At 47.5% G+C, this 24,043-nt stretch overlaps 2 protein-coding genes across 2 annotated transcripts in view; both read left to right on the top strand.

Moving 5' to 3' along the window:
• rxfp2a (relaxin family peptide receptor 2a) overlaps positions 1-18,206 on the top strand; it is a 51,129-nt gene extending 32,923 nt beyond the window's left edge. Inside the window, exons 10-20 of the mRNA XM_030362264.1 lie at positions 995-1,066; positions 3,696-3,767; positions 6,046-6,120; positions 7,676-7,747; positions 8,377-8,448; positions 9,866-10,095; positions 11,696-11,841; positions 12,646-12,741; positions 15,986-16,154; positions 17,082-17,300; positions 17,909-18,206. Of these exons, the coding sequence (XP_030218124.1) occupies positions 995-1,066; positions 3,696-3,767; positions 6,046-6,120; positions 7,676-7,747; positions 8,377-8,448; positions 9,866-10,095; positions 11,696-11,841; positions 12,646-12,741; positions 15,986-16,154; positions 17,082-17,300; positions 17,909-18,174 (1,489 nt within the window). The 3' untranslated portion in view covers positions 18,175-18,206. The remainder of the gene's footprint in view (positions 1-994; positions 1,067-3,695; positions 3,768-6,045; positions 6,121-7,675; positions 7,748-8,376; positions 8,449-9,865; positions 10,096-11,695; positions 11,842-12,645; positions 12,742-15,985; positions 16,155-17,081; positions 17,301-17,908) is intronic.
• Positions 18,207-20,770: 2,564 nt separating this feature from the next.
• fryb (furry homolog b (Drosophila)) overlaps positions 20,771-24,043 on the top strand; it is a 79,472-nt gene continuing 76,199 nt past the window's right edge. The window contains exon 1 of the mRNA XM_030361386.1: positions 20,771-20,905. Coding sequence (XP_030217246.1) covers positions 20,818-20,905 — 88 coding nt within the window. The 5' untranslated portion in view covers positions 20,771-20,817. The remainder of the gene's footprint in view (positions 20,906-24,043) is intronic.

Here is a 24,043-nt window from a genome sequence, read left to right as displayed (position 1 = left end):
GCATGCCCCCTCCCGCCTCCCTTTGTTCCCCCAGCGCCCCCGAGAGGCACCGGGCCGGGACCCGGGCTCTCATTAGAAGCCCGACACCCTCTCTGGCCTCCGCAGTCCTCTGTTAATGCGACCAGCCCAGCTTGAAACCCCATCAGGAGGTGTCATCTGTCTCCCTCTCTCTCCCTCTCTCTCTCTCTCTCTCTCTCTCTCTCTCCCTCTCTCTCTCTCTCTCTCTCTCTCTCTCTCTCTCTCTCACTCTCTCTCCCTTCCCTCTCTCTCTCTCTCTCTCTCTCTCTCTCTCTCTCTCTCTCTCTCTCTCTCTCTCTCTCTCTCTCTCTCTCTCTCTCTCTCTCTCCCCCTCCCTCCCTTCCCTCGCTCTCTCTGTCTCTCTCTGTCTCTCTCTCTCTCTCTCTCTCTCTCTCTCTCTCTCTCTCTCTCTCTCTCTCTCTCTCTCTCTCTCTCTCTCTCTCTCTCTCTCTCTCTCTCTCTCTCTCTCTCTCTCTCTATATATATATATCTTGATCCCATATACTGACAAATGTTTAATTCACACATACTTCTCCCTGTAGGTCTATTTTAATATCCTACTTTAAGTCACACTTTAGATCAGCAGCCATTTGACCTATCTACAGATGTAAACTCTTTTGAGAGTCACTTTTGAGAGTCACTAAACGGTCAACAGACTGCAGTGCCTGATGACCACCGTGTGTGTGTGTGTGTGTGTGTGTGTGTGTGTGTGTGTGTGTGTGTGTGTGTGTGTGTGTGTGTGTGTGTGTGTGTGTGTGTGTGTGTGTGTGTGCATGATCATTTGTGTGTGTGTGTGTGTGTGTGTGTGTGTGTGTGTGTGTGTGTGTGTGTCCATGAGCATTTGTCTGTGTGTGTGTGTGCGTGCGTCTATATAAAGTAAGTGATCGTATGTGTGTAGCAATGCCCATGTCTTTTCATTCAGGCCTTCTGTTTGTACACAATACAAGGCCTGTCTTCCCCATTCCTCCACCTTTAGAGACCTGGTGGGGAACCAGATACAGGTGCTCAACTACTCCATCCTGAAGACCTGCAGCAAGCTGGAGGTTCTGTGAGTCAAACCACACCTCATATTCTGAGTCAGAAGTACACACCTCACATCGAGAAACTGGTGCAATTAAATGTATTTCAAATTCATTTTTACTTATTACATGTAATGAGCATGTATACTTACTTATAACATCTAAGGTACATGCCTTCTTACTTTTTATTTTTATGTAATGAGCATGTATTCCTACATGTAACATACCATTGTAACATACCTTAATTATTATTACTTATTACATGTAATGTACAGTGTACAGTGTCTGTGTTAAATAAAGAGTGTGTTAAAGTCAGTCAGAGGGATACGGTCAAAACTATTAATAAACAGGTACAGGTGAAAGCAATCAGAAAGACCAGAAGTATGTTTCTGGAAGCATGTCTCTCCTTCATGCACAGCGTCTCGCTCACAGTGGGCTTGGCCCCCTCTGAGACGTAGACATCAGTGTGTCGCATCAAGCTGTTGGCACTGAGCTTTCCCCAAAGAGGCCTTGGCAGCGGGGAGGTCAGCCTGTTCGGCTGCTCCTCCAGATGTCGTCAATCAGAGAGCGAGGTCTCGGATCTCTCCCTGTCCGAGATCAGATTGACGAGTCGTTCCCTGTTGACGGTCGGGTTCGTGTGGGAAGCGATTGACCACGGCCCCGTGGGAGCGCCGGACGGAAGAGGCCCTCTCCACCACTTCCCCTCCCAGCTTCTGGACCCAGAAGGACACGGGGCTGCAGCTGGAGTCTGTATATCAAAGCGGTCTGGACCAAACAGCTGCATGGGGAGAGGAAGAGCAGGGAGTGAGAGAGGACCGGGAATCTGCGCTGCGGAGTGCGCCGATGGTTGCGTCTCCTGAGGTCCTCCTTCTCCTCCGAGTCCAGAAGAGCGTTCTTCAGAAGAACGCTCTACAGAAGAACGTTCGCCAGAAGACCACCCGAGTTCTTCTCCACAAACCTCTGCCAAACCTCTGCCAGACGCTCTGGCCTCGGGAGAGAATACGAGCATCATATGGTAGTCCGCTGAGCCCCTGAGGAACGGGTGTGAAGGCAGCATAGAGGAGGACTGATCGTCCAGCTTGGGCCTTCTGTGACTTGGGTCATGTTTCTCGACAACAAGGGATTCTTCCTCCGGAAGGCGATGACCGCGGTTGGACTCGTCATGGGCTCCACATATTTCGGAAAATCCATGTCCAGATGTTGATATGGACTGTGCTGCCACAGCTAGCGGATGTTGGAGCTGGATACAGGGGGATCCCATGAAGGCTGCGACAATGCGGATGTTATCGCGAGCATGGCCATTCGCATCCATCCACCGTGACTGTGGTGATCTAACCATAACCCTGATCGTACAAACCCTTAACCGGACATGTAACCCTCGAAACATTTGAAACACGCATTTTCGTGTTTCGTATCCGTAACGAGAGCAGAAGAGAGTAAAGCAAAGTTACACAGAAAACAAGGACAGAATAATGGAAACAAATAATACTTAAGGAGCAGGGCGAGGATGTGTCCGTAAAACAGTACAGAAACTAAAACGGCTCTAAACTCTTGGATGCCAATTACCGTTGTTGTTATGGTTGTGTTAGCATCCTATTACCCACTGATACAGCAATCTGGGACATTTTAAGAGGTTTTCTATCACAAAGTTCTAAGTACAAAAGTTTGATCCTAAGGCGTGGCCGTTCAAAGAACTTTGTCTGTGCCTTAGATTGGCACAGGAAAGGGAACAAGAATCCTCTAGGGTTTGAGACTCTAGTGTCCTCTCTCTTGTTACTTATTTTGTACCTGGAAGTCCCTATGGTCACTGTTTTATTAAATAGTTGTTAGATAGACCAGTCAGCAGTCTCTGTTGCCTGTGTTCTGGGTGCCACTCGCTGGAGGCTACTGCCTGACACAGCCAGATTTGACATCTCCATGGGGTCCTTCTCCAGAAGACCAGCGGCCTCTTGTTGGTTGTGTTTCTAATCATAACCTCACATGATGTACCGTTCAGCAGCTCAGGAGGAATTGTTTACCCCGCTAACTTGGACACACTGCCAAACACTGATGAGTGATTTCCACACGGAGAGCTAAGGTTCAGACGTGCGGAGGAGGCTGATTGGGTTGATGTCTTTGTTTCCATTGTTCCAAACGATCCTGTCATTAGTCCCTTAAAAGACTTAGCATCATTAAGAGCGCTGACGACCACTGGCTCATGATGTGGGACTCCTTATATGGTCACTAGTTTGTTGGTTCATTAGGGTTTATTTGGTTAATTGCTTGTTTTTAATTGGCTGTAAAGTCCTTCCGGCCTCCTTTGAGATGTATTTGGATAATTCGGATCTGTAGTACGGCAGAAACCTAGGCCATTATAGGGATTAATCTTTCTACTGTATAATCTGGGTGCTGATACACACATGTTCCGAGGGAAAGTTTCTCTTCTTATTTACTAGGTATTTCTAGTGTACAAACTGGGTGCTGATTCAGACATGTTCCGGGGGCACTGTTTCTCTTCTAGTTTACTTTCTTCTGTAGAATCTGGGTGCTGAAAGACACATGATCGGCACCAGTTTTTCTCTTCTAGTGTACTGAGTCTATCTACTGTAGACTCTGGGGGCTGATACACCTATGTTCCGGGGCAGTGTCTCTGATGCAGGGCCTCTCTCTCTCTTCCAGGTTACTGATGGACAACAGGATTATCACCATCCCTGAGAACACCTTCCAGTCGCTATGGAAACTGGCTGAACTGTGAGTACCTCACTATCCCCGGGAACAACTTTGATACAATTAATTTAGGAACTCATTATCCGACCGAGTGGCCACCCTGGCAATGATTGGCAGCTTAGTTGGCTTTGTTAGCATAGTTGGCCCCAAATTATAATAACGGTTTTGGGAATAATTGAATTAATGGAAGAGCCGCGGGACAGCGGTACACACAATCATGTTGGTTTTGGATTAATAATCAAATTAAATCATTTTTAATCATTTTACATAACATTTACAGTTCTTTAACGCGTCGGGTAGTTTTTCAAACTGGAGGAAAACTGACAAATTAGAGCCTCTCTCTTGGACTTCTCCCTGGGGCTTGGCAGTGTTTTAGGAGGTTGTGAAGTCAGACCCAAGATGAGGACACTAAACCAGAAATATGCCCCTTATGCCCTGTTTACACCTACCCGATAGTGGGCCCCGATGGCTAAATCAGCAGCTATAGTTATAACATCGGCAAATAGCGTGGTTGCATCGGGAAACACCGTTACTCTTCCCGGGAACATCGTTAGACAACGGGAAGAAACGGGAAGAAATGCTCAATGATCGGGCAACATCGGGCAACAACGGCAAAGAACGAACATGTTTGTTAATTTTGGGTCTATCGGGGTAGAATCGGTTACCAGGTGTTGCTATGGGCTAATCGGCTATAATCGGGAATAGAACGGGAGTATAACCTAAGACATCGCAAATCGTTCGGGAATTTTCCTGGGCACATCGGCTATATTCGTTAATCTTCCGCGCTTTATCGTGTTTTATCTTCTTTATATCGGCAACCTCAACACACGAAAGACCCTCGAGAACCCTAGACAAATAACGATTGTGAGTGACCAGATTGTGTTAAGGAAGAACCTCAATCTGCCGCTTGGGTATAAATAGGGGGTGATGGATGGATGTCCTACTTTTATAATTACAGGGTACTTCGCCCATTTAGAACCGGCGTTCTATTATTATAAAATCGCTATAGTAATATAAATAAATATATAAATAAATATCAGTCTAAACCAGTCTCCCCTTTGCCTTCTCCCGAAATGACGCGAAATGACGCCAAACGCGTCATTTGACGTGTTTGGCATCATTCGAAATTACATCAAATGACGCCAAACGCACTTCGGGTGTCTTCCCTGGCATAAATCGTTATGTTATCGTTATAACATCGGGTATGTGTAAATGCTACCCCGATAAATTGACCCGATCATACATTTTTAGCCCGATGTCACCCGAATCACCCCGACTTCCACATCGGTGGTCCATCGGCCATTAGCGGCCATTAGCGGGATGGTGTAAACGGGGCATTAAGCACCTGTCAGACCTTCTGTTGCCGGCTTTATACTACCAAGTCAAGTTTTATTTCTTCCTATATTCCTCCAGTCACACAGCTAGCCTGTTTTTATTTCTGAAACCTAACCCACGGTTATGTCGTTCTAAATCAAGGGCCCACAGGCGTAAATAGCAGAGAACTTGCACAAACCTTTCTTTCGTCCTCACTTGTTTTTCTTTCCTGTTCTCTTTCCCTCTCTCTGTGTTCCTTCTCTCCTTTTTCCTTTTTTTTATGCTTGTTTTATTGTCTGATTGTTACCTCCCTTCTCCATCCCTCCCCCCTCCCTCCCCCCTTCCCTCCCCCATTCCCTCCCCCCTCCCTCCCCCCTTCCCTCCCCCCTTCCCTCCCCCCTCCACCCATCCCTCCCCACCCCTCCCTCCCCATCCCTCCCTCCCTCCCCCCTTCCCTCCCCCCTCCATCCATCCCTCCCTCCCCCCTTCCCTCCCCCCTCCCTCCCCCCTTCCCTCCCCCCTCCCTCAATCCCTCCCTCCCTCCATCCATCCCTCCCCCCTCCATCCTTCCCTCCCTCCCTCCATCCTTCCCTCCCCCCTCCCTCAATCCCTCCCTCCCTCCATCCCTCCCTCCCCCCTTCCCTCCCCCCTCCCCCAATCCCTCCCTCCCTCCATCCTTCCCTCCCCCCTAACCCCCTCCCTCGCCTCCTCCCTCTCCCCACCACCCCCTTCTCCCCATCCCTCCCCCCTCCCCTCCCTCCCTCCCTCCCTCCCTCCCTCCCTCCCTCCCTCCCTCCCTCCATCCATCCCTCCCTCCTTTCACCCCCAACCAACCCATCTACATCCCTCGCCTCCTCCCTCTCCCCACCACCCCCTCCCCCCATCACTCCCTCCCCTCCCTTCTCCATCCCCCCCTCCTCTTCTCCCCTCCTCCCTCTCCCCCCCCCTCCCTCCCTCCCTCTCCCTCCCTCTCCCTCCCCCCTTCCAGGGACCTGTCGGGCAACAGAATCCAGCACTTGCCCAAGGACACCTTTAAGAGTCTGTCCAAGACTCTCCTGAAGCTGTGAGTAGCTGAGGGCGGCGCGCTGGGGGGGACGAGGGGGGGGGGGGGGGGTGGGGGTTACATGTGCTCTTGAGACGGGTGAGGTATGAAGCACAACACTCGGCTGCTGAGGATAAGAGCCCAGCCCCGGTGAGGTTGCCATGGTTTGAGATTCAAACGAACGGGACCTCGTCAGAGAAGGCGAGCGACACAACGGAGAGAAGGAGCGTGCGAGGACTTAATGGATCCTTTGATCGGTGTCTTTCGAGGACGGCCCGTCTGTCTGAATTTGCTGTTTGATGTGAGGGCACGATCGCTTAGGACCACTTGTTTAGTTTCTCTTGATTTTATTGAAATCAAGACATTTATATGAAAGGGTTAGGAAGGAGGTGCATATTTAATAGCACTTTTTTTTTTTTTTTTTCCGTTGTGGAGCCAATGGAAGTGATTAATGGAGGGACTGCTTCTCCAACCACAGAAATTGGTTTCAATATTTATACGATTCAGTTTTATTGTTGTTGTTTAGAGGCTAAATTATTCTACTCTTTGAGCTCAAATTCTAAAACCATAGTTACGACCCTAGCCAACTTTGTTATATTAACTAGTACAAACGTTGCGCTATATAAGCGATGTTATATATTTAATGCGCTACACATGGTTGCATTGTACAATAAGGGTCTGAGAAGTTTATCCCTCACTTGGATGTAGACTTCAACATCGACCACCGCCCGGTCGGCGCTCCACATGCCAACACAAAGCCTCAGGAAGGGCACTTTTATGTCCCACAGAGAAGCCAGAGAGTAAGGAGCAGAGCAGAACATTCGCAAACAACTTGGCAGTGACCGGCAAAAGCAGGATTTGGCCTTTAAAGTCTGGTCTTATTATTAGTGACAACATGGCCTGAATGACTATGTTCAAGTACCCAGCCATAGGACAGACTGTACCTTCAAAACGAAAACAAACAACTACTTTGGCTTCACTGCCCCTCATTTTTATTTATTTTATTTTCTGTTTCATATCAAAGACACAAAGAAAACGAGACAGGACCCAACAAAAACAACAAAATAGAGGAAGAAGAAAAGCTGCCAGATAAATAAGTAGTGCAACTTATTTCAAGATGTCCCAAGGTCGGGTATCACTAGGATACAGGTAAACTCTGAATAAATAGTACAACCTATTTCAAGATGTCACAAGGTTGGGTATCACTACACAATATTACAAACAATTAAATATAATCACAATTATTTATCTTTGAGGTGGTCATCAAACGGGCCCCATATGTTCAGAAATCTGTCGGGTGCTTTGGATTCGTAGAAGCGTATTCTGTCCATCTGTACGACTGAGATAATTACTTTGAGCCTTTTGTTTATTAACCAGAACGGAAAAACATGTGCCATTAAAAAAACACATTCAGCAGACTGTCAACATTTGTTGTGTCCCTTGAGTGACCCAGACGTTTTTGTGCTTTGTGTGTGGATTGAAGGGTTGGATGACAGGTGGCTGTAAGAAAGCGCTCTCCTCCGTGTTCTGTATTCAGCTCCTGCTTCAGGTTTCTTATCCTCTCACTTGTTCACAGAAATATTTCCCACAATCCACGTCTCCACATTAATCCCGACCTCTTCAGCCACCTAACCCATCTGGGATCTCTGTGAGTATACAGGCACACATTGGACATGCACGCGCACACACTTACACACACGTGCACGCACTCAAACGCACACAGACATGCACGTACACACATATACGCGCACAGTACACTCAAATGCATACACCCGCACACATGCACACACATACATACACACGCCCGCACACACTCAAACTTTATAATTTTAGCTATTTGTTTACCTCTTACACTTTATTTGTTTCCAGCTATTGGACATTTGTTCAGATTGTTTACTCCAATAGACTTTACAATGTCGAACTATGTTCGAATTTTAAAACTTGTTTTAAGGGATGCCAACAATTCAATCACTTTGCACTACAGAGCTCACCACTGCAGGAAATGCATTCTCTGCTTATCTGCTTCTGCTTCCTACCAAAAGATAAGTGTTATGTTGATTCATTTCCTCTGCCAATCTCTCATATCTACTGCCTACCCGTTGCATCTTATGAAAATATATTAGACTTAATAAGACTAGTCTTATTCTGAAACACTTGCTCACTCACCCGCTCGCTCGCTCACTCGCTCACTCACTCACTCACTCGCTCGCTCACTCACTCATCACATCCAGGTAGATGGTTCTTTCACCAAATTATATGTTTTGTTGTTCTTTTAAGGGCACTGGAAGGGATTGAGATTCCTGACGTCCAGACCAAGATGTTTCTTCCAATGGGAAACCTCTCCCATATGTATGTATCCCTACCACCTTGTTCCTACCTTCACCAGCCCTCTCTGAATGTAATTGTATGCTGGTACAACACTGCTGCTTATTCATCTTGCAAAATAGGCCACCTTAGTTGCCAGTACAACATAGGCACATTTTCCACGAATCATATTCTTCTCCAAAACAATTAGTTGAAATAAGTGAAAGCAGGTAAACTCTCCGTGGAAGAAAAATTAAATATCGATTTGACGCTGAAATAACTCTGACAAACAAAGACTAACCATACCGCAGACCTTATCCTTAGTTTCAGAACATTTCATTTCACACTTATTTAAACGCGACAGGCAGCAAATGAGTGCTCTGTATGTCCGGCCATGAAGGATCGTTCCAATGGGGTGAGAATAGCATCCTTTCTTAATTTTCACCCAACCCCTTCACATCGTAAGTGGGTATGGGAATCAGCGCAGATGGAAATAAAATCGAGACGTTGTGGATGCAGAGACGAGATTAGTCACGTTTCAGACATCCCGGTAGACCAAACCGAAGAACGTCTCAGTACCAGCAGCTGTCAGGCCTCTGGCGGTCGCGGAAGAGAAAGCTCAGAGTTTGCCAATCAATTTAGCAGATCAAGAAGTGAAAACTAAGTACTGGAAGTTAATCAGTTGGTAGCTACTTCTGTACATAGCTTACTCCATTTTAGTCAAGGGGAAAAGGTGAAATAATATGTGTCTGCTGTCAAACGATAGTTTATGGTTAATTATCGTTCTCTCGTGGTATATTCCATCAAACTTTCATACTGGCTGGGTTAATTTAGTGCTTTGTCTAAATCTTTCATGCAATCGCCTCACAGCGTCTTTTGCGGTTTTCGAAGACGGTTTATTGCTGACGTTGTGATGTGTCGTGATGTAAATCAGCGATGTTTGTTGCCCAACTCATCCCTCTCTAGCGCGATACTCGCCTTCTGAAACTGCGTTGGCGAGACTTATCAATCCATTCATCTTCATGTGAAAGATGATCACTGCGTTTTAGACAGAGGGGTAATTTAAGATTTCTTCATTCAGCCTCTCAGTCTCTAAGTCTGTGAGAGTGCTCAGTGGCCTGTCAACACAGAATCGAACATTTTGGGTTTGTTCATTGATGGATAAATAATACCGAGACAGGGCAATTCATATGTGCTTACTTGTGTCAGACAAACAAAGACACATCAACCGCCCAGTTTCGAAATGCGCCTACACAGCGAGGAAAGTTGAACAAAAAAAAAGCAGATTTACATCTTGACCTGAACGGTATCAACATGTATTTCAGGATCTTAAAGTGAGTGTTTATATTTTTATCAACATTCCTCTACTGTTTTACTTTACCAATGCTTCCTCCCTCCCTCCCTCCTTCCCTTCCTCCCTCCCTCCCTCCCTCCCTCCCTCCCTCCCTCCCTCCCTCCCTAGCTACTTCAAGAGCTTCCAGTACTGCTCGTATGCGCCTCACGTCCGCTCCTGCAAGCCCAACACGGACGGCATCTCCTCCTTTGAGGACCTGCTGGCCAACCTGGTGCTGCGGGTCTCCGTGTGGGTCATGGCCTTCATCACCTGCTTCGGCAACCTCTTCGTCATCGGCATGCGGTCGCTGATCCGGGCCGAGAACAACCTCCACGCCGCGTGCATCAAAGTGCTCTGCTGTGGGTTTGTACCGGACGCCACAGAGCCTTCAGAGCGTCTGTGAAGGGGTGATTGTGTGAGAGTGAGCGCGTTGAAACGGCTGAGTTTCCCCCTTCCCCTTTTACGCCCCCACAGCTTGCATCTGCTTCCATGCAAGATGTAGTCAACCTCAACGTCACACCAAACCAAGTGGCATTTTCTTTTTTAGTTTTTGTGTGCCCGTTGGGGCGCCCGGCGGCTCACCGGGGAGAGCGTGTACCATCAAGGCTCAGTCCTGATCGCAGCGACCCGGGTTCGATTCTGTGGTCCTTTGCTGCACGTCCTCCCCTCTCTCTCCCATACCCTTCTTTCTATCTCACTCTATCATAAAGCATAAAAATGCAAAATAAAAAGGTTCCCCTACCCCTTTTCACCTCCACACTTTTTAGCTTGCGTCTGCTTCCACACACCTTGTTGTCAACGTCACGCCACACTACAGGTGCTTGCACACCACCGCGCGGCAACCGCCCTGATAACCGCCTCGCTGCTGAGCGGTAGGGCCAAATCTGCGCGTTCACGTGGGCGGCCACCGCTTCCTGGTCTACAGCTGCTGTTGTAACCGCCTCCCCTCTGCCGCGCCTCCCTCATTGAAATGAATGGAGGCGGCGGTGTGAAAGCAGCTTAAGTGGTTCACAGCAGTTCACTCGTGCTTCGTGAAGCACTTTCTTCTTTACATTTTCTTAACAGACGAAAATGTATCCATCATCACTACAGCCTTATACATGTAGCTTATAAGGCAGCGGTCTCCAACGACCCCAGATGACCCAATAGTTCGGAGACTCTGGTATAAGTTTCGACCCTCCTGCAACTTGAGATAGACGAGGCAGACCATGAGTTCAAACCAAGTGCTGTTTCTGTGCAAGCAAAAAGCAGTGAAGAACATAGAGTACCAGACAACGTCAAAACATACACGTAACCCCGGCCTGATTGACAGCTGCGCGGCAGCCAGGTGAGAGGTGGACCCGACGGCGCGAGACGCTGGCAGCGTTTTGATCAGTCCTGACAGGCCAACCTCCCTTCTGTCACACTGCTCCAGAGAGTTACAGAGAGAATCATAGAGCAGGGGATGAGTTCCAACACTGCTCTAGAGTCTGCTGAGAGCTCAACACTACAGTCTGTTTACTGCTGCTGAGATCTTTCATTCTGTTTTGTAGGTACGTATGTGTGGTTGTTTGGATGTGTGTTAGTGTAGTGTGTGTGTGTGTTGCTCAGTGAAGTTTAAAAAGTGTTAAAGGATCAGAATTTCACCCCTGGGTAATTCTCCCCTTCCCTATCTCTCGCTACACACACACACACACACACACACACACACACACACACACACACACACACACACACACACACACACACACACACACACACACACACACACACAGACACACACACACCTAGTGTGTGCTTAGAGCGTGAGGACAAGCACGCACACACCCACGCCTGCACACACAGCCATACACATACACACAGACACACTCACACACACTCACACACACACAGCACTGTGTGCGCTCCTGAAGGCCGTTAGCCTGGGGCCCCCCCTGCACGGCGGCAGCAGGTGACAGCCTGTGGCGTGCTGTCCTCCAGGTGCCGACTGCCTGATGGGCGTGTACCTGTTCTTCGTGGGCGTGTTCGACGTGAAGTTCCGCGGAGAGTACAACCGCAACGCGCAGGTGTGGATGGAGAGTGTGGAGTGCAGGACCATGGGCTTCCTGGCCATGCTCTCCTCGGAGGTGACCCCCCCCGTCCCCCCGTCCCCCGTCCCCCTGTCACGTGCATGGGGCGCGTGTACATGCACGCGCACACACGCATGTTCACCCGCACCCACATGCAAGCATTCGTAGGCGCACTTTCACTCCCTCGATCGCACACTCACTCACATGCGCTCGTTCACACGCACGTGTTCACACACACACCTACACGAACGCATTGCGCACTCTCACTACCTCACTCACACACATGCACACACATACACACACACGCACAACCATATGTGCACGCACGCGCACATGCTTAGCCACATTCTCACACACACACACACACACACACACAGACACATATGCACACACACACACACACACACACACACAGACACATATGCACACACACACACACACACACACACACACACACACACACACACACACACACACACACACACACACACACACACACACATATTCACACACACACCTAAACAAAAACATTCGCAGGCGCATTTTCACTACCATACTCACACACATACACAAACACAAACACACCCATGCCCACATACGCTGAGAACAGAATGAATAATTACGTGGTGAATGCACTTCAATTTTACTACAACAATGGCCTGAGGAGGCTTCCATTGTCTTCATATTAATAAATCAATCATATTGTGCCCCAGAAAAAAGTCTAATCAGATCTTTTTAATAAAAAGATGCTTCACATATCTTCATAGGAATGAATTAATCATATTGTGCCCCAGACAAAAGTTGAATCCGATTTTTTTCATAAAAAGTAAAACAAAGGGTTGTTTTTCGCCGCTCCTTCAGGTGTCCGTTCTCCTCTTGACGTACCTGACCCTGGAGAAGTTCCTGGTGATCGTCTTCCCGTTCAGCAACCTCCGACCCTCCAAGCTGCAGACTGTGGTGAGCATGGCGGTTAACTCTGTAGAGCTTAACCTTTATTTTTCGAAATAAACCAACAAAGAACAGTTTCTTATTTTCAAAGTTGATCTGGTCCAAGAGGCCCCAACAGGAGTAAAGTTACAATTAACAAATACACAAATGAAGGAATGTGTGTGTGCGTGCACGCGCACACGGCACTGAGAGCCACTCGGCCAGGGCTGGATTATTCGGCGCTCAGTAGCGACCGCGGAACAAATCAGACCAACCCAACTGTAGAGGAGTGGTCCTTTAAAGAGCCACTCATCTACAGCTGGGTTATTCTGCGGTCCGTACAGAGCCTAGAGAGGATATTAAATACAGCGATGCAGCTCTGCGGCCCGCGGGGTAGCAGTTCATCTTGTGGCTGTCTTCGAGCCCAGACACTTAGAGAGCGCTTATCCTTCCAGACGCCTGGTCTGGGGCATCGCTCTCGTTGAGTCTTCGGTCAGATCACTGAATTAGAGGGACTAGTGGAGATCGAGATGGGTTCCCCTCATGTTTCAGGGGTACTCAGGGATACTGCGCTGCTTTTCCGTTGTTTAAAGAGATGATAGAGCTTTTGGCGAACATGATATGGACAGCGTAGGATTTAGGGGTTTTCTACTTAAGTTTAAGGGACACAATGAATGATGAATGAATTAATTCATTAATTAATGAATTAATTTTCTATTTGTCGTAACCAAAAGGTAGGGGCAGAAGCATCAGTTTATATCAAGCCACCGCTGCTCACATTTTTAAAAGTAACAAACAAATGTCATACATACGGTGTGTTTGCATATACATGCATACCCTTAGCTCAATATTTACAGGCTTTGTGTGTGATTCAACTGTTGCATTGGCATTAGGGACAGTTATGTCTTCAGTAGGGACAGATGAGGACACTTCCAGTGGTGTTTACAGAGCCAGTGTTTACGATTAAGGCTGTTTTTATGATGTAAAGTCGAGGCTTTGAAGCGACACTGTTATAGACATGGGCCAGTCCACTTCCAGAGCAAACACTGGATTCGGATTGGCGGTGTGGTTATGAACATCTTTTCTGACGTCTTATTTTTTTCCTAACCTCTAACCCTAACTTGCACATTTTTGTTCTGACCATGTGGGACAAGTCATTAAACCCCTAGTGACGTTCTGGACGTGTTCTTCTCGGTGTAAACGAGGACGACACGAGTTACACAGTTCAGTAAATATCTTAATTGCATGGACCTTCCGAGTAGCTGAATGAATAGGCTACGTAATTATTAATGTCATATTTTGTATTCATATTTCCGCAACATGACACAATTTACCGACCGATGGGGAACCTCAATTATCCAGGTAATTAATTAATGTGTAATTAATTAAAATCCATTCAATGCCTTTTAGTTTTAGCGCTCCTCATTGGGGATAAATATTCAGGCCCAAGCTGCTTATCTGATCTGAAGCGTTCCCTTTTGGTTGGTTCCATTACCCAGACAATTCAATCTGCTTACTCAGTGCTTGGGTGTATCTGGACCACCTCAGCAGAGGAAAAGGATGCATAAAATAACCGCAGTAGCAAGCATTATTGTATATCATTAGCATAAGGGTCAGGGTAAGTGTTGATGCATACATTTATAAATGAATGCTTTAGTTAACATAAACACCCATACCTTTGTAGCTACCCCACCAAATGGCCTAACAACTTTTGCTAACTAGACACTTAGTCAACTGTTTATTACATTTGAGAGTTTGAAAATAATTTTTTGAAAAGAATTTCATTTGAGAATGAAAACCTATATGAATTTTATGAGCTCTTCACACAAGCATTCACTACGGCCACACCAACCACGTTACTCGCGTTAGGGGCGTCGAAATTCTGCATTTTTGCATAGGGAACACCAGCTATTTCCAGATCCAAGTATTTCTCTTCCCGTAATTCCCATCGGCAATCAGCCGGGTGTGCCACACACTTTTACCCAGAGAGTGTCTGGGAAGAGTTCCAAGCAAGCAATCACAATTTGGGGAGATGGACAGTATACCCCCGGTCGAATCCGTCTACGTCCAGCGGACGCCTTGATCGGTGTGTTTTTAAGACGCGGCCCGCGTCGCCGTTCACCCTGGAGCGAAAACGTTGTATGCGCTCAGTCACTCGACGAGGTGTTGCAGATGACATTGTGACGTCGCAATAAAAAAAAACAACGGGATTGACACTGATTTTGGCCTCTTAACACAGCGGGACATTGTGTTAAACATGTGGCGTTTCCATTTTGGCAAATTTGCTTTGTGACTTTTCTCTCAAGCGGCTAATTAAAAAAGTATAATGTTGTGTGATTCACTGCGATGGCTTTCTAACAACGTCCCTGTGTCCCCCTCTACCCCCCTATGTTCCCCTCTACCCACCTGTGCCCCCATTTTACCCCCTGTGTCCCCCTCTACCCCCTGTTACCCCCTGTGTCCCCCTGTTACCCCCTGTACCCTGTTACACCCTATGCCCCCCTTTGTCCCCCTGTCTCCCCCTGTTACCACCCGTGTCCCTCTGTTACCCCTGTGTCCCCCTCTACCCCCTATGTCCCCCTGTGTCCCCCTCTACCTCCCTGTGCCCCCATGTTACCCCCTGTGTTCCCCTCTCCCCCTTTGTGCCCCCATGTTATCCCCTGTAACCCTCTGTGTCCCCCTTTGTCCCCCTGTGACCCCGTGTTACCCCCCTGTGTTCCCCTCTACCCCTCTGTTACCCCCTGTGTCCTCCGTGTCCCCGTGTTACCCCTTATTACCCCCTGTTACCCCCTGTGTCCCCCTTTGTCCCTCTGGGTCCCCCTTTGTCCCCCTATGCCCCCCTGTGTCCCCCTGTTACCCCCTGTGTCCCCCTTTGTCCCTCTGTGTCCCCCTTTGTCCCCCTATGCCCCCGCTTTGTCCCCCTTTGTCCCCCTTTGTCCCCCTGTTACCCCCTGTGTCCCCCTATGCCCCCCTGTTACCCCCTGTGTCCCCCTTTGTCCCTCTGTGTCCCCCTTTGTCCCCCTATGTCCCCCTGTTACCCCCTGTGTCCCCCTTTGTCCCTCTGTGTCCGGCTTTGTCCCCCTATGCCCCCCTGTGTCCCCCTGTTACCCCCTGTGTCCCCCTTTGTCCCTCTGTGTCCGGCTTTGTCCCCCTATGTCCCCCTGTTACCCCCTGTGTCCCCCTTTGTCCCTCTGTGTCCCCCTTTGTCCCCCCTTGCCCCCTGTTACCCCCTGTGTCCCCCTGGTACCCCCCGTGTCCCCCTCCCCCCCTGCAGACGATGCTGTCCTCCATCTGGCTGGTGGGCTTCCTCATCGCCGTGGCGCCCCTCATGAATGAGGACGTCTTCGGGAACTACTACGGCCGCAACGGGGTCTGCTTCCCGCTGCACTCGGACCGGCAGGAGAAGCCCATGGCCAAGGGCTACTCCACGGTCATCTTCCTCGGTACTCGCGGAGCCCGTTCTGGGGTTTTAAAAGGGTCGGCTTGAAGGGGACCTATTAAGCTTTTTCGACTTTTATGACCTATAAACGTTGTTATAATGATTGATAGTCATGTTTAACCATACTAAAGTGTCAGATACGTCGTATCTGACTCCAGAACAGCTTCCTCAGCGGGCTGCTGTTTATCTCCCAAACTTCACTGGGTGTTCTCCTCGCCGCGCTTCGTAGCCGTCACATCACAGGCAGCGCGGGCTAGCCAGCGGCAGCCACCCACAGCCCGTCGTAACAGCCGCCAGCCAGACCCCCTCAGCCCTGTCTGTCTGGGACCCCCCCCGGGACCCCCCGAGACCCCCTTAAACCTGTCTACCCAAGGCCCCGTGTTCCTGCTGTACACCCGGTCTCAGACGTACGATAAACAGATCGTCATGTTGAACGCAATTAATCCTCTTAGTTAGGGTGTACCCCCGAGGAACTTTGTTAATGAGTTGATGAAGTGGAGCTGTCCTTGTTTGTGTGTGTGTGTGTGTGTGTGTGTGTGTGTGTGTGTGTGTGTGTGTGTGTGTGTGTGTCTGTGTGTCTGTGTGTCTGTGTGTGTGTGTTCGTGTGTATCTATTATGCTTGCCTATCTATTATACATATATTAATATTATATGTCATCTTTGATATACTTTGAAATCTGCAACTAACTTGCTGACTCCTCCAGAAGATTCAGTCTCAAAGCTTTCGCTTTGCCGCCAGTCTGTCCTGTGCCTGAGCAGCTGTTAACCCCTTGATAAGTTCTCGAGTCTGCTTTTGCTTTTACTTGGACGAATTAGCTGGGGTTTTTTTACCTTAAAGCCACACCTTATTGTATGACCATGTAGTATGTGTCTGAGTTGTTCATTTATTTGTGTGTTGTTTTAAGTGTGTATATGTCCGTCGTCTCTGCAGGCCTTAATCTGGTGGCCTTCCTGGTGATCGCCATATCCTACTCGAGTATGTTTTACTCAATCTACAAGACCGGCATCAACGCCACCGACGTACGGAATAGGCTGCACAAAGACGTGGCCGTGGCAAACCGCTTCTTCTTCATCGTGTTCTCTGACGCCCTCTGCTGGATACCGATATTCCTGGTCAAAATTCTTTCACTGTTGAAGGTGGAGATACCTGGTAAGAATGACAATGAGATTGTTACGCAATCATTTATGTAGCATCTTTTTTTTTTTTTAATACGCTTAATTGATATAATTTATAGAAAATTATAGTAATTCAATTTGGCATTACCAAAATTCCCTGAGGTGGCATTTGGTAATCAATCATTTCGATTTTTGGCATTTTACTAAATTCCTTTTGACTGGCAGTGAAACACCAAGGCCACCACGATCAGCCCCCCATTTAAATCACGTCCAATTATATGAGATTAGACATTAGATTAATTTAAATGTAACTGAGCTGACATTAACGGAAATCAGCTGAAGCGACCTGATCGATGTTATTTAGAACATCAGGGGGCGCTGTTGTGTCATACGCCAAGTGGTCCCAAAAACAGTTAGGCCTACTATAAACGAATTCATTGTAAGCAAATCATCATTCTTATGCTAATCAATACAGTTCCTCAACACAGAAAAATGGTTGCCAAGCAACCCAAGCTGTCATACTCTATATTGATATATAAAGCATGCAACAGCTTCGAGCCAATCAGAACCCAGGCCTGTAGCAGTTTGTTTTCTAAATGACCCTCGACCCCTTGACCCTTGACCTTTCGGCGCCCCGTGCAGGCACCATCTCCAGCTGGGTGGTGATCTTCATCCTGCCCATCAACAGCGCGCTGAACCCCATCCTGTACACGCTGACCACCAGCTTCTTCCGCGAGCAGGTGGAGCTGCTGCTGTGCCGCTGGCAGCGCCGCACCGCCCTGAAGAAGGACCGCAAGAGCCTCACCTCCTCCATCATCTGCATGGAGAACTCCCGGCCCCTCTGCTACCAGGCCCCCGTCTACCTCCCCCGGGCCTCGCTGGCCACCGCCGACCCCCGCTACGGCTGACCATGGGGTCCCCCCTCCCCCTTCACTCCCCCTGACCCCTGAAACTGCGGGTTGGGTGCCCGGGGCACAGGCAACCCGGTCGCGTACGGGTGTGGGTCGGGGTTTGGGGGGTGGGGTTGGCGGCTGGGACAGGCGGAGCGGTCGTGTACGGGTGGGGGTCGGGGGTTTGGGGGGTGGGGTTGGCGGCTGGGACAGGCGGAGCGGTCGTGTACGGGTGGGGTCGGGGTTCGGGGGGGGGGTGCGGGGGTGTGGGGGTCGGAGTGGATTGCCGTTGACTGAAGAACAACACACACGTCGTAGACGCACACACACGGCAGAATGTAGACGTCGGCGTCGTTTGTCTCGTCGCGGCGGGAAGCGCGACTCCGTTCTGAAGTGAGTGGCAAAAAAAAGATTCTGTTAAGACTGTGAAACTACTGAGCAACCGTAAGCTATGGGTACGGTGACGCAGAATGTAACCAAGCCAAACAAACTGTTATTCGGTGATATGTTGTTCCGCGTGCTAGTGTCGTCACCACGTAATGGGAGCTGAGAAGGGCTCTCACTGCACATTGAGGTGGAGAGGAGATGTTATGAACCAAATTATGAAAAAAAATACTTACTAGAGTGCTCAACACATCATCCAGAACATCTTAAGAAAGCTATTTTGTAGTTTTAATTCAATACCAACAAAGAAATGGATCATATTTAATATGATTATGTAATATTAATTAAAATACAGATTCATAAATGTTATGCCTGAATGACCAAACTGAACCAATAATACGATTATTATTTTTTCTTTTAAAAGAGGTTTGTTAAGATGAGGGGGCAGAGATGACAATCAGAGACTACTAAATAAAGAACAGCTTTGTGTTTCGGTAGCATTTGTTTTTCCCCAACTCATCGTGGTGAATTCTGTAGTTGGTCTGTAAAATAACTTCTCCTGGTTTTATAAAGGTCCTTCTAGTGTACATTATGCACAAACTTTGTTGTCTGCACGTGTGACATTGAGGACCTGCGCTGCAGCAGAGCTCACAACGACAATCACTCGATTTATGGGGAGAATTTTTGACAGTTGGGTCCAGGATCCATCGACTTCGGTTCGATGCCACATACACAATGTTTGCGCATCGAAACAAAGAAAGAAAAGTCGATTCAATTCATTTCCCGCTGTTTGCAACCGTTTGTATGAGGGCTAATGGACTGTTCAAACGTTGGTACTTTATGTTGTGTTTATACTTTTTATACCGGCTGAGCAACGATACGATGAATTCACAAATGCCTCTTTGAAGTTTTTGTATGATTTATTTGCCTTGGGGTTCGAAGCTTCCTGTCCGAAGACATCATCAGTGAATAAGAACAATTCAGCAGGGAACTCAGAGATTTTAGATAGAGAATGGAGGTAATGACTGCCAGCAACAGAGAAAATACCAAGGCACATCATTGAAAATTATGCTGTGCATATGTACATTTACACTTGAGGCCTGGCTATTGTTGTTGTGTTTATTTGTGTTTGTACCGTTCTAATATGTAAATGGGTCCACCGTGTTGTTTGCGATGCGTTGAAGTATACTGTCCTGCAAGGTGTGCCTACATGTTGGGTTAGACGATGACCGAAGTGGCAAAATGATCAAATTTGTTTTTTTTTGTTTGAAGAATTATAGAAGAGGATTGTGGCCACATGTGATTATTTCCTGAGATTAAAGTCAGAATTCTGACTTAAAACTCTGAACTCAAAAAGATATGGCTATGTGGTGCAACTGGTTTTAATGATGTTTAATAAATAGGACAAAACAAAGTGATGCTTGACTTTCTTGCTCTGCATTTGTTTACGGTACAGTTGATTAAGTCTGCAATGAACTCATGAGTCACATAATAAGCCTTCAATAAATAACATTTTCAAGATCTAGGGGTTGTAGAGCTGGATACAGGTTGAGTCTTTCATTTTAAGGAATATGTTGGCAACTATGCAAGAAATGCCAATGCTCATTTCATTGTGTGGCTGAAAATAATTAAAGCTGTATAACAGAGGAACAACACTTGTGCAATGACACACACACACACGCACACACACGCACGCACGCACGCGCGCACACACACACACACACACACACACACACACACACACACACACACACACACAAACAAGCAAACTTTGTAATAGATACATTTAGATAAATAGTCTCAGCTTAGGGATGAATTTAACATACAACCTATTGACTTTTCCGCCGCTTAAGACGCATTTTAGAATGCATTCATTACGAGTATGAATAGCATTTTCTAATGAAGTCCTTTAAAACACAAAGCTGTTGCAAAATAGCGAGCACTCCATCACCTCACAGAAGTGTCATCTGCGACGAACACACATTAAACAGACTTTCGATTCGACAGAATGTGCTATAACTAATATTTGGATAAATTCCTCTTCCCATTGATCGACACCTGCAGCTCAGCATCTTCCCGCGGCAGGTGTTTCAACAGGGCGGGGCCGCAGCGCGCCACACCAAACAGACAGCATGGCGAGCCAATCGCTGACCCGCCTCGCCTCATCGCCCAGAAGGGCGGCCTCTGATTGGTTGCTAAGGGTGTGCTCCCATCATCCCGAGCTCTGGAAGCTGTCAGCCGAAGAGACACGACTCTCGGAGGAGACGAGACGGATTGATGAAAACAAGAGAGCCGCCGCTACACAAACAAAGCCGTCGCCTCGGGACATGGTCTTCTGAAGACCGGACAGGCGCAACACCTCAAGGTACTGTTGTTTAACGAGTCTATGACGTCAGCGGTCTGTGTTTGTGTGTGTGTCTCGCGCGCTCGTCCCTGAAACGAGGAGACCCTCCATCTCGACCGAGCCGCCAAGGGAGGCTGGCGGTAGCTCCTCGGCTACACACACCGTTAGCTCTATAGCTACAGCTCGTTGTTGCACGAGCTAGTGTCGACCACCAGCTGTTCACAAAGGGCCAACACGGCGACACGCACGAGCCGACTTGTGTGAGCTCCGCTCGCGTTACAATGTAACACGACGTGAACGCGTGTCCGCGATACCGCTCTGTTGTTAGGGCTCGTGCCGTAGTAATTACCCACACCAGGCACGAGCTGGGGTGGGTGGGGGTTGTTGATATGAGCACCTATCCATTCCCATTTTAGACACAGCATCCACGAATAAAGCGAATTACTGCAGCTTCATCGTGGTATCAGCTCATTGTGATACACGTCGTGGTGCCTGTGAGTCAACAAGACACTCGAATAGGGTCCATCTGCTCTTTATGGTCTAGCTTCTCTGTAGGGTGTTGAGTGATGTGTCTGGGCCACTGTCTGTCGGTCTAGACCTGCCCATGTGTGTGTAATGCATGGACGGTTCGTCCACCATGGTCTGGTTCGATTGCTTTTGTCATCCTATGGCTGCACAGGGTCGTACATAGGCCCGGCGTTGTTGTTGTTTAGTGGTTCTGTTCCTAAGAGGATGTTTGTGAACGTTTGCTCACCCTGGCTTGATGCGTTGGCTTTGGCTGACGTCGCTGTCTTTATGTGGTACATGTGTGGGTTGACAAAAAGCTGTTTCATCCCACATACGTTTTAAAGCCCAAACAAGATAAACAAGATAAAAAGCAAAAATAGTCTCTCAACCACAACATCAACATAACATGCATACAGTATTATTCATCTTAAATTCATCCCTAAACATACAAAACATATATCATATACACAACATATATCAAAACAAGTATAGGCTAGACTGAAAAGCCCTTGCTTATTATAGAGACAATAATAGTGGGTCCTCTTTCCTGTCATCTGCTATTTCTTGACCCCTATAAATGTCCCGCGTGGCCCCTCCCATCCCGGCCCCTGGGCCAATCAGCTCTCAGTCTGAGCTCTTCCACCAGTACCCCCGCCTGGTGTTAGCTCCTCCAGCTGTTCAGGGTCATTCAACTACGGCGACCCAGATAACGCCATTGTTCTTGCCTGTATACATTCACTCGCTCACTCATTCACTCACTCACTCACTCACCCTCCCATACGTGCACATGCTCATACAAACACACACAGACAGACAGACACACAGATACAGACACACAGACGCACGCACACACACACACACACACACACACACACACACACACACACACACACACACACACACACACACACACACACACACACACAGCTATAACGTTTATTAGAGGTATGTGGCAATACTAATGAATTGTGATTACGTAGCGTTTTTCAACTCATCGCTTAGCGCTTTCTGTTGTGATTGATCGTATTCAAAGATAGCACGATAGACGCTGACTCATGGAGCAAAGCTGTTTTTCAAGGGACATTATTTGAGGTGAAGGGTAACCTTTGATGAATGAATTATACCTGGGTCCAGAAGGATTACCTGCCACCAGTAGAGGGGATAGATTTGTCCGTCAGGCAGTTAAATAATTCAGGGTTATGTATTAAAACGCTTGGTGGGACGGTCAATTTTCACAAGGTAAAAATGCAAAATTCTAAAAGCATCTTCCGGACTCAGCAGCCAACCCGAGGACAGCAGTGTGGTGTGGTGTTGTGTTATCTCTGACTCATCTCATGATTCACCCTGACACCAGAAGGAGTTGGGGAATAGCATCCATCCCACCTCGTAGACCGCAGCGTGCTCTGCTGCCCCACTCACACTGTTTCCATAGAGACCAGCCCGCCTCAGCACCGAGTGACCTGGGTCTACCAATAAACACCCACACGCACAGACACGCACGCACACACACAATGATTAACACATGGCTGGGTAGAGGCCGGGACGTGGCCCAATCCTCGCCCTGGCCCGCGGTGGTGTTTACATTATTCATCACGTGGGACCGGGCCGTGGTAGACGCACACTGGTGCAGTCTGACATCAGGCCATCATGTAGTCGGTTTGTACGTATAATGTGTTGCAGAAATCTGCTTTTATCTATTATTTTTGTTGATAGCTTGTTTGTTGTAGACAGGTTTTACAAGGTAGCTCACACTCGAGTTTAATCTGCTTTTTGTTGTTTTGATATTTCAGGAACTGACAGATTATTTATTATGTGGTGTTTGTGCGGTAGGGTGTCGGCTGTTTTGTTTACGGGATAACTTGAACAGAAATGTCAGAACAGAAATATGAATACCATTTAAATTATTGAATGCCTGTTCACATACAGATGTTGGTATTAATGAGTATGAGTATGAAAAAAATAAGAGGATTGTCTTATTTAATTGGGCAGCCACACACCATCCACACCTCACAGATTACATAATAACAATATGACTTTCATGTGCCCTCCAATTTCGAAAGGTCTGTACAACAGCATATACCCCGCATTGCCTGAAGGGGGCACTGTTGCTGCACCGATTTGAACAGAAAACAAGTCAGAGAAAGATGGATGATTTGTATGAACAGTGCCAAGCCTTTTTGGACTGCTTTAGGGCTAAGAGAAATAGTTTGTGTCCTTTATGTTTGTATATTAACACTATTATTACTCCTGTTCCTATTGGTAAGTCAACATATTCATATATTAAAGTATTTATAGGACCTATATTCACATAGAAAACAAATATGTTTAAAACAAACTCATAATATTATTGTTACTGACTGACAACACAATGTTGTCGACATTGTCATGCTAGTGTTATGCCACACTAACAGCGAACAATGTTTAAAGAAGCTCTGACAATGAGGAAACCATCAACACAAATCAAACTCAACGTCTCTGATGGGATATATTCTTTCAGTATGCCCCTAAGCTAAAACAGAAAAGACAGGTGCTGTCTAACAAGTTTTCAAAGATGGGGTAACACTTAATTAACATTTGTTCACTGTTAATTAACTGTTGGTCAAGGCGTATGACTGCATTAGTTAATGTTTATTAAAGCTTAATGTACTCTTA

This window comes from Gadus morhua, chromosome 7, assembly GCF_902167405.1.
Source record: "Gadus morhua chromosome 7, gadMor3.0, whole genome shotgun sequence".
In the NCBI taxonomy this organism is placed as follows: domain Eukaryota; kingdom Metazoa; phylum Chordata; class Actinopteri; order Gadiformes; family Gadidae; genus Gadus; species Gadus morhua.
The sequence above is the reverse complement of the archived record's forward strand: the minus strand, read 5'-3'. Positions and strand labels throughout refer to the sequence as shown.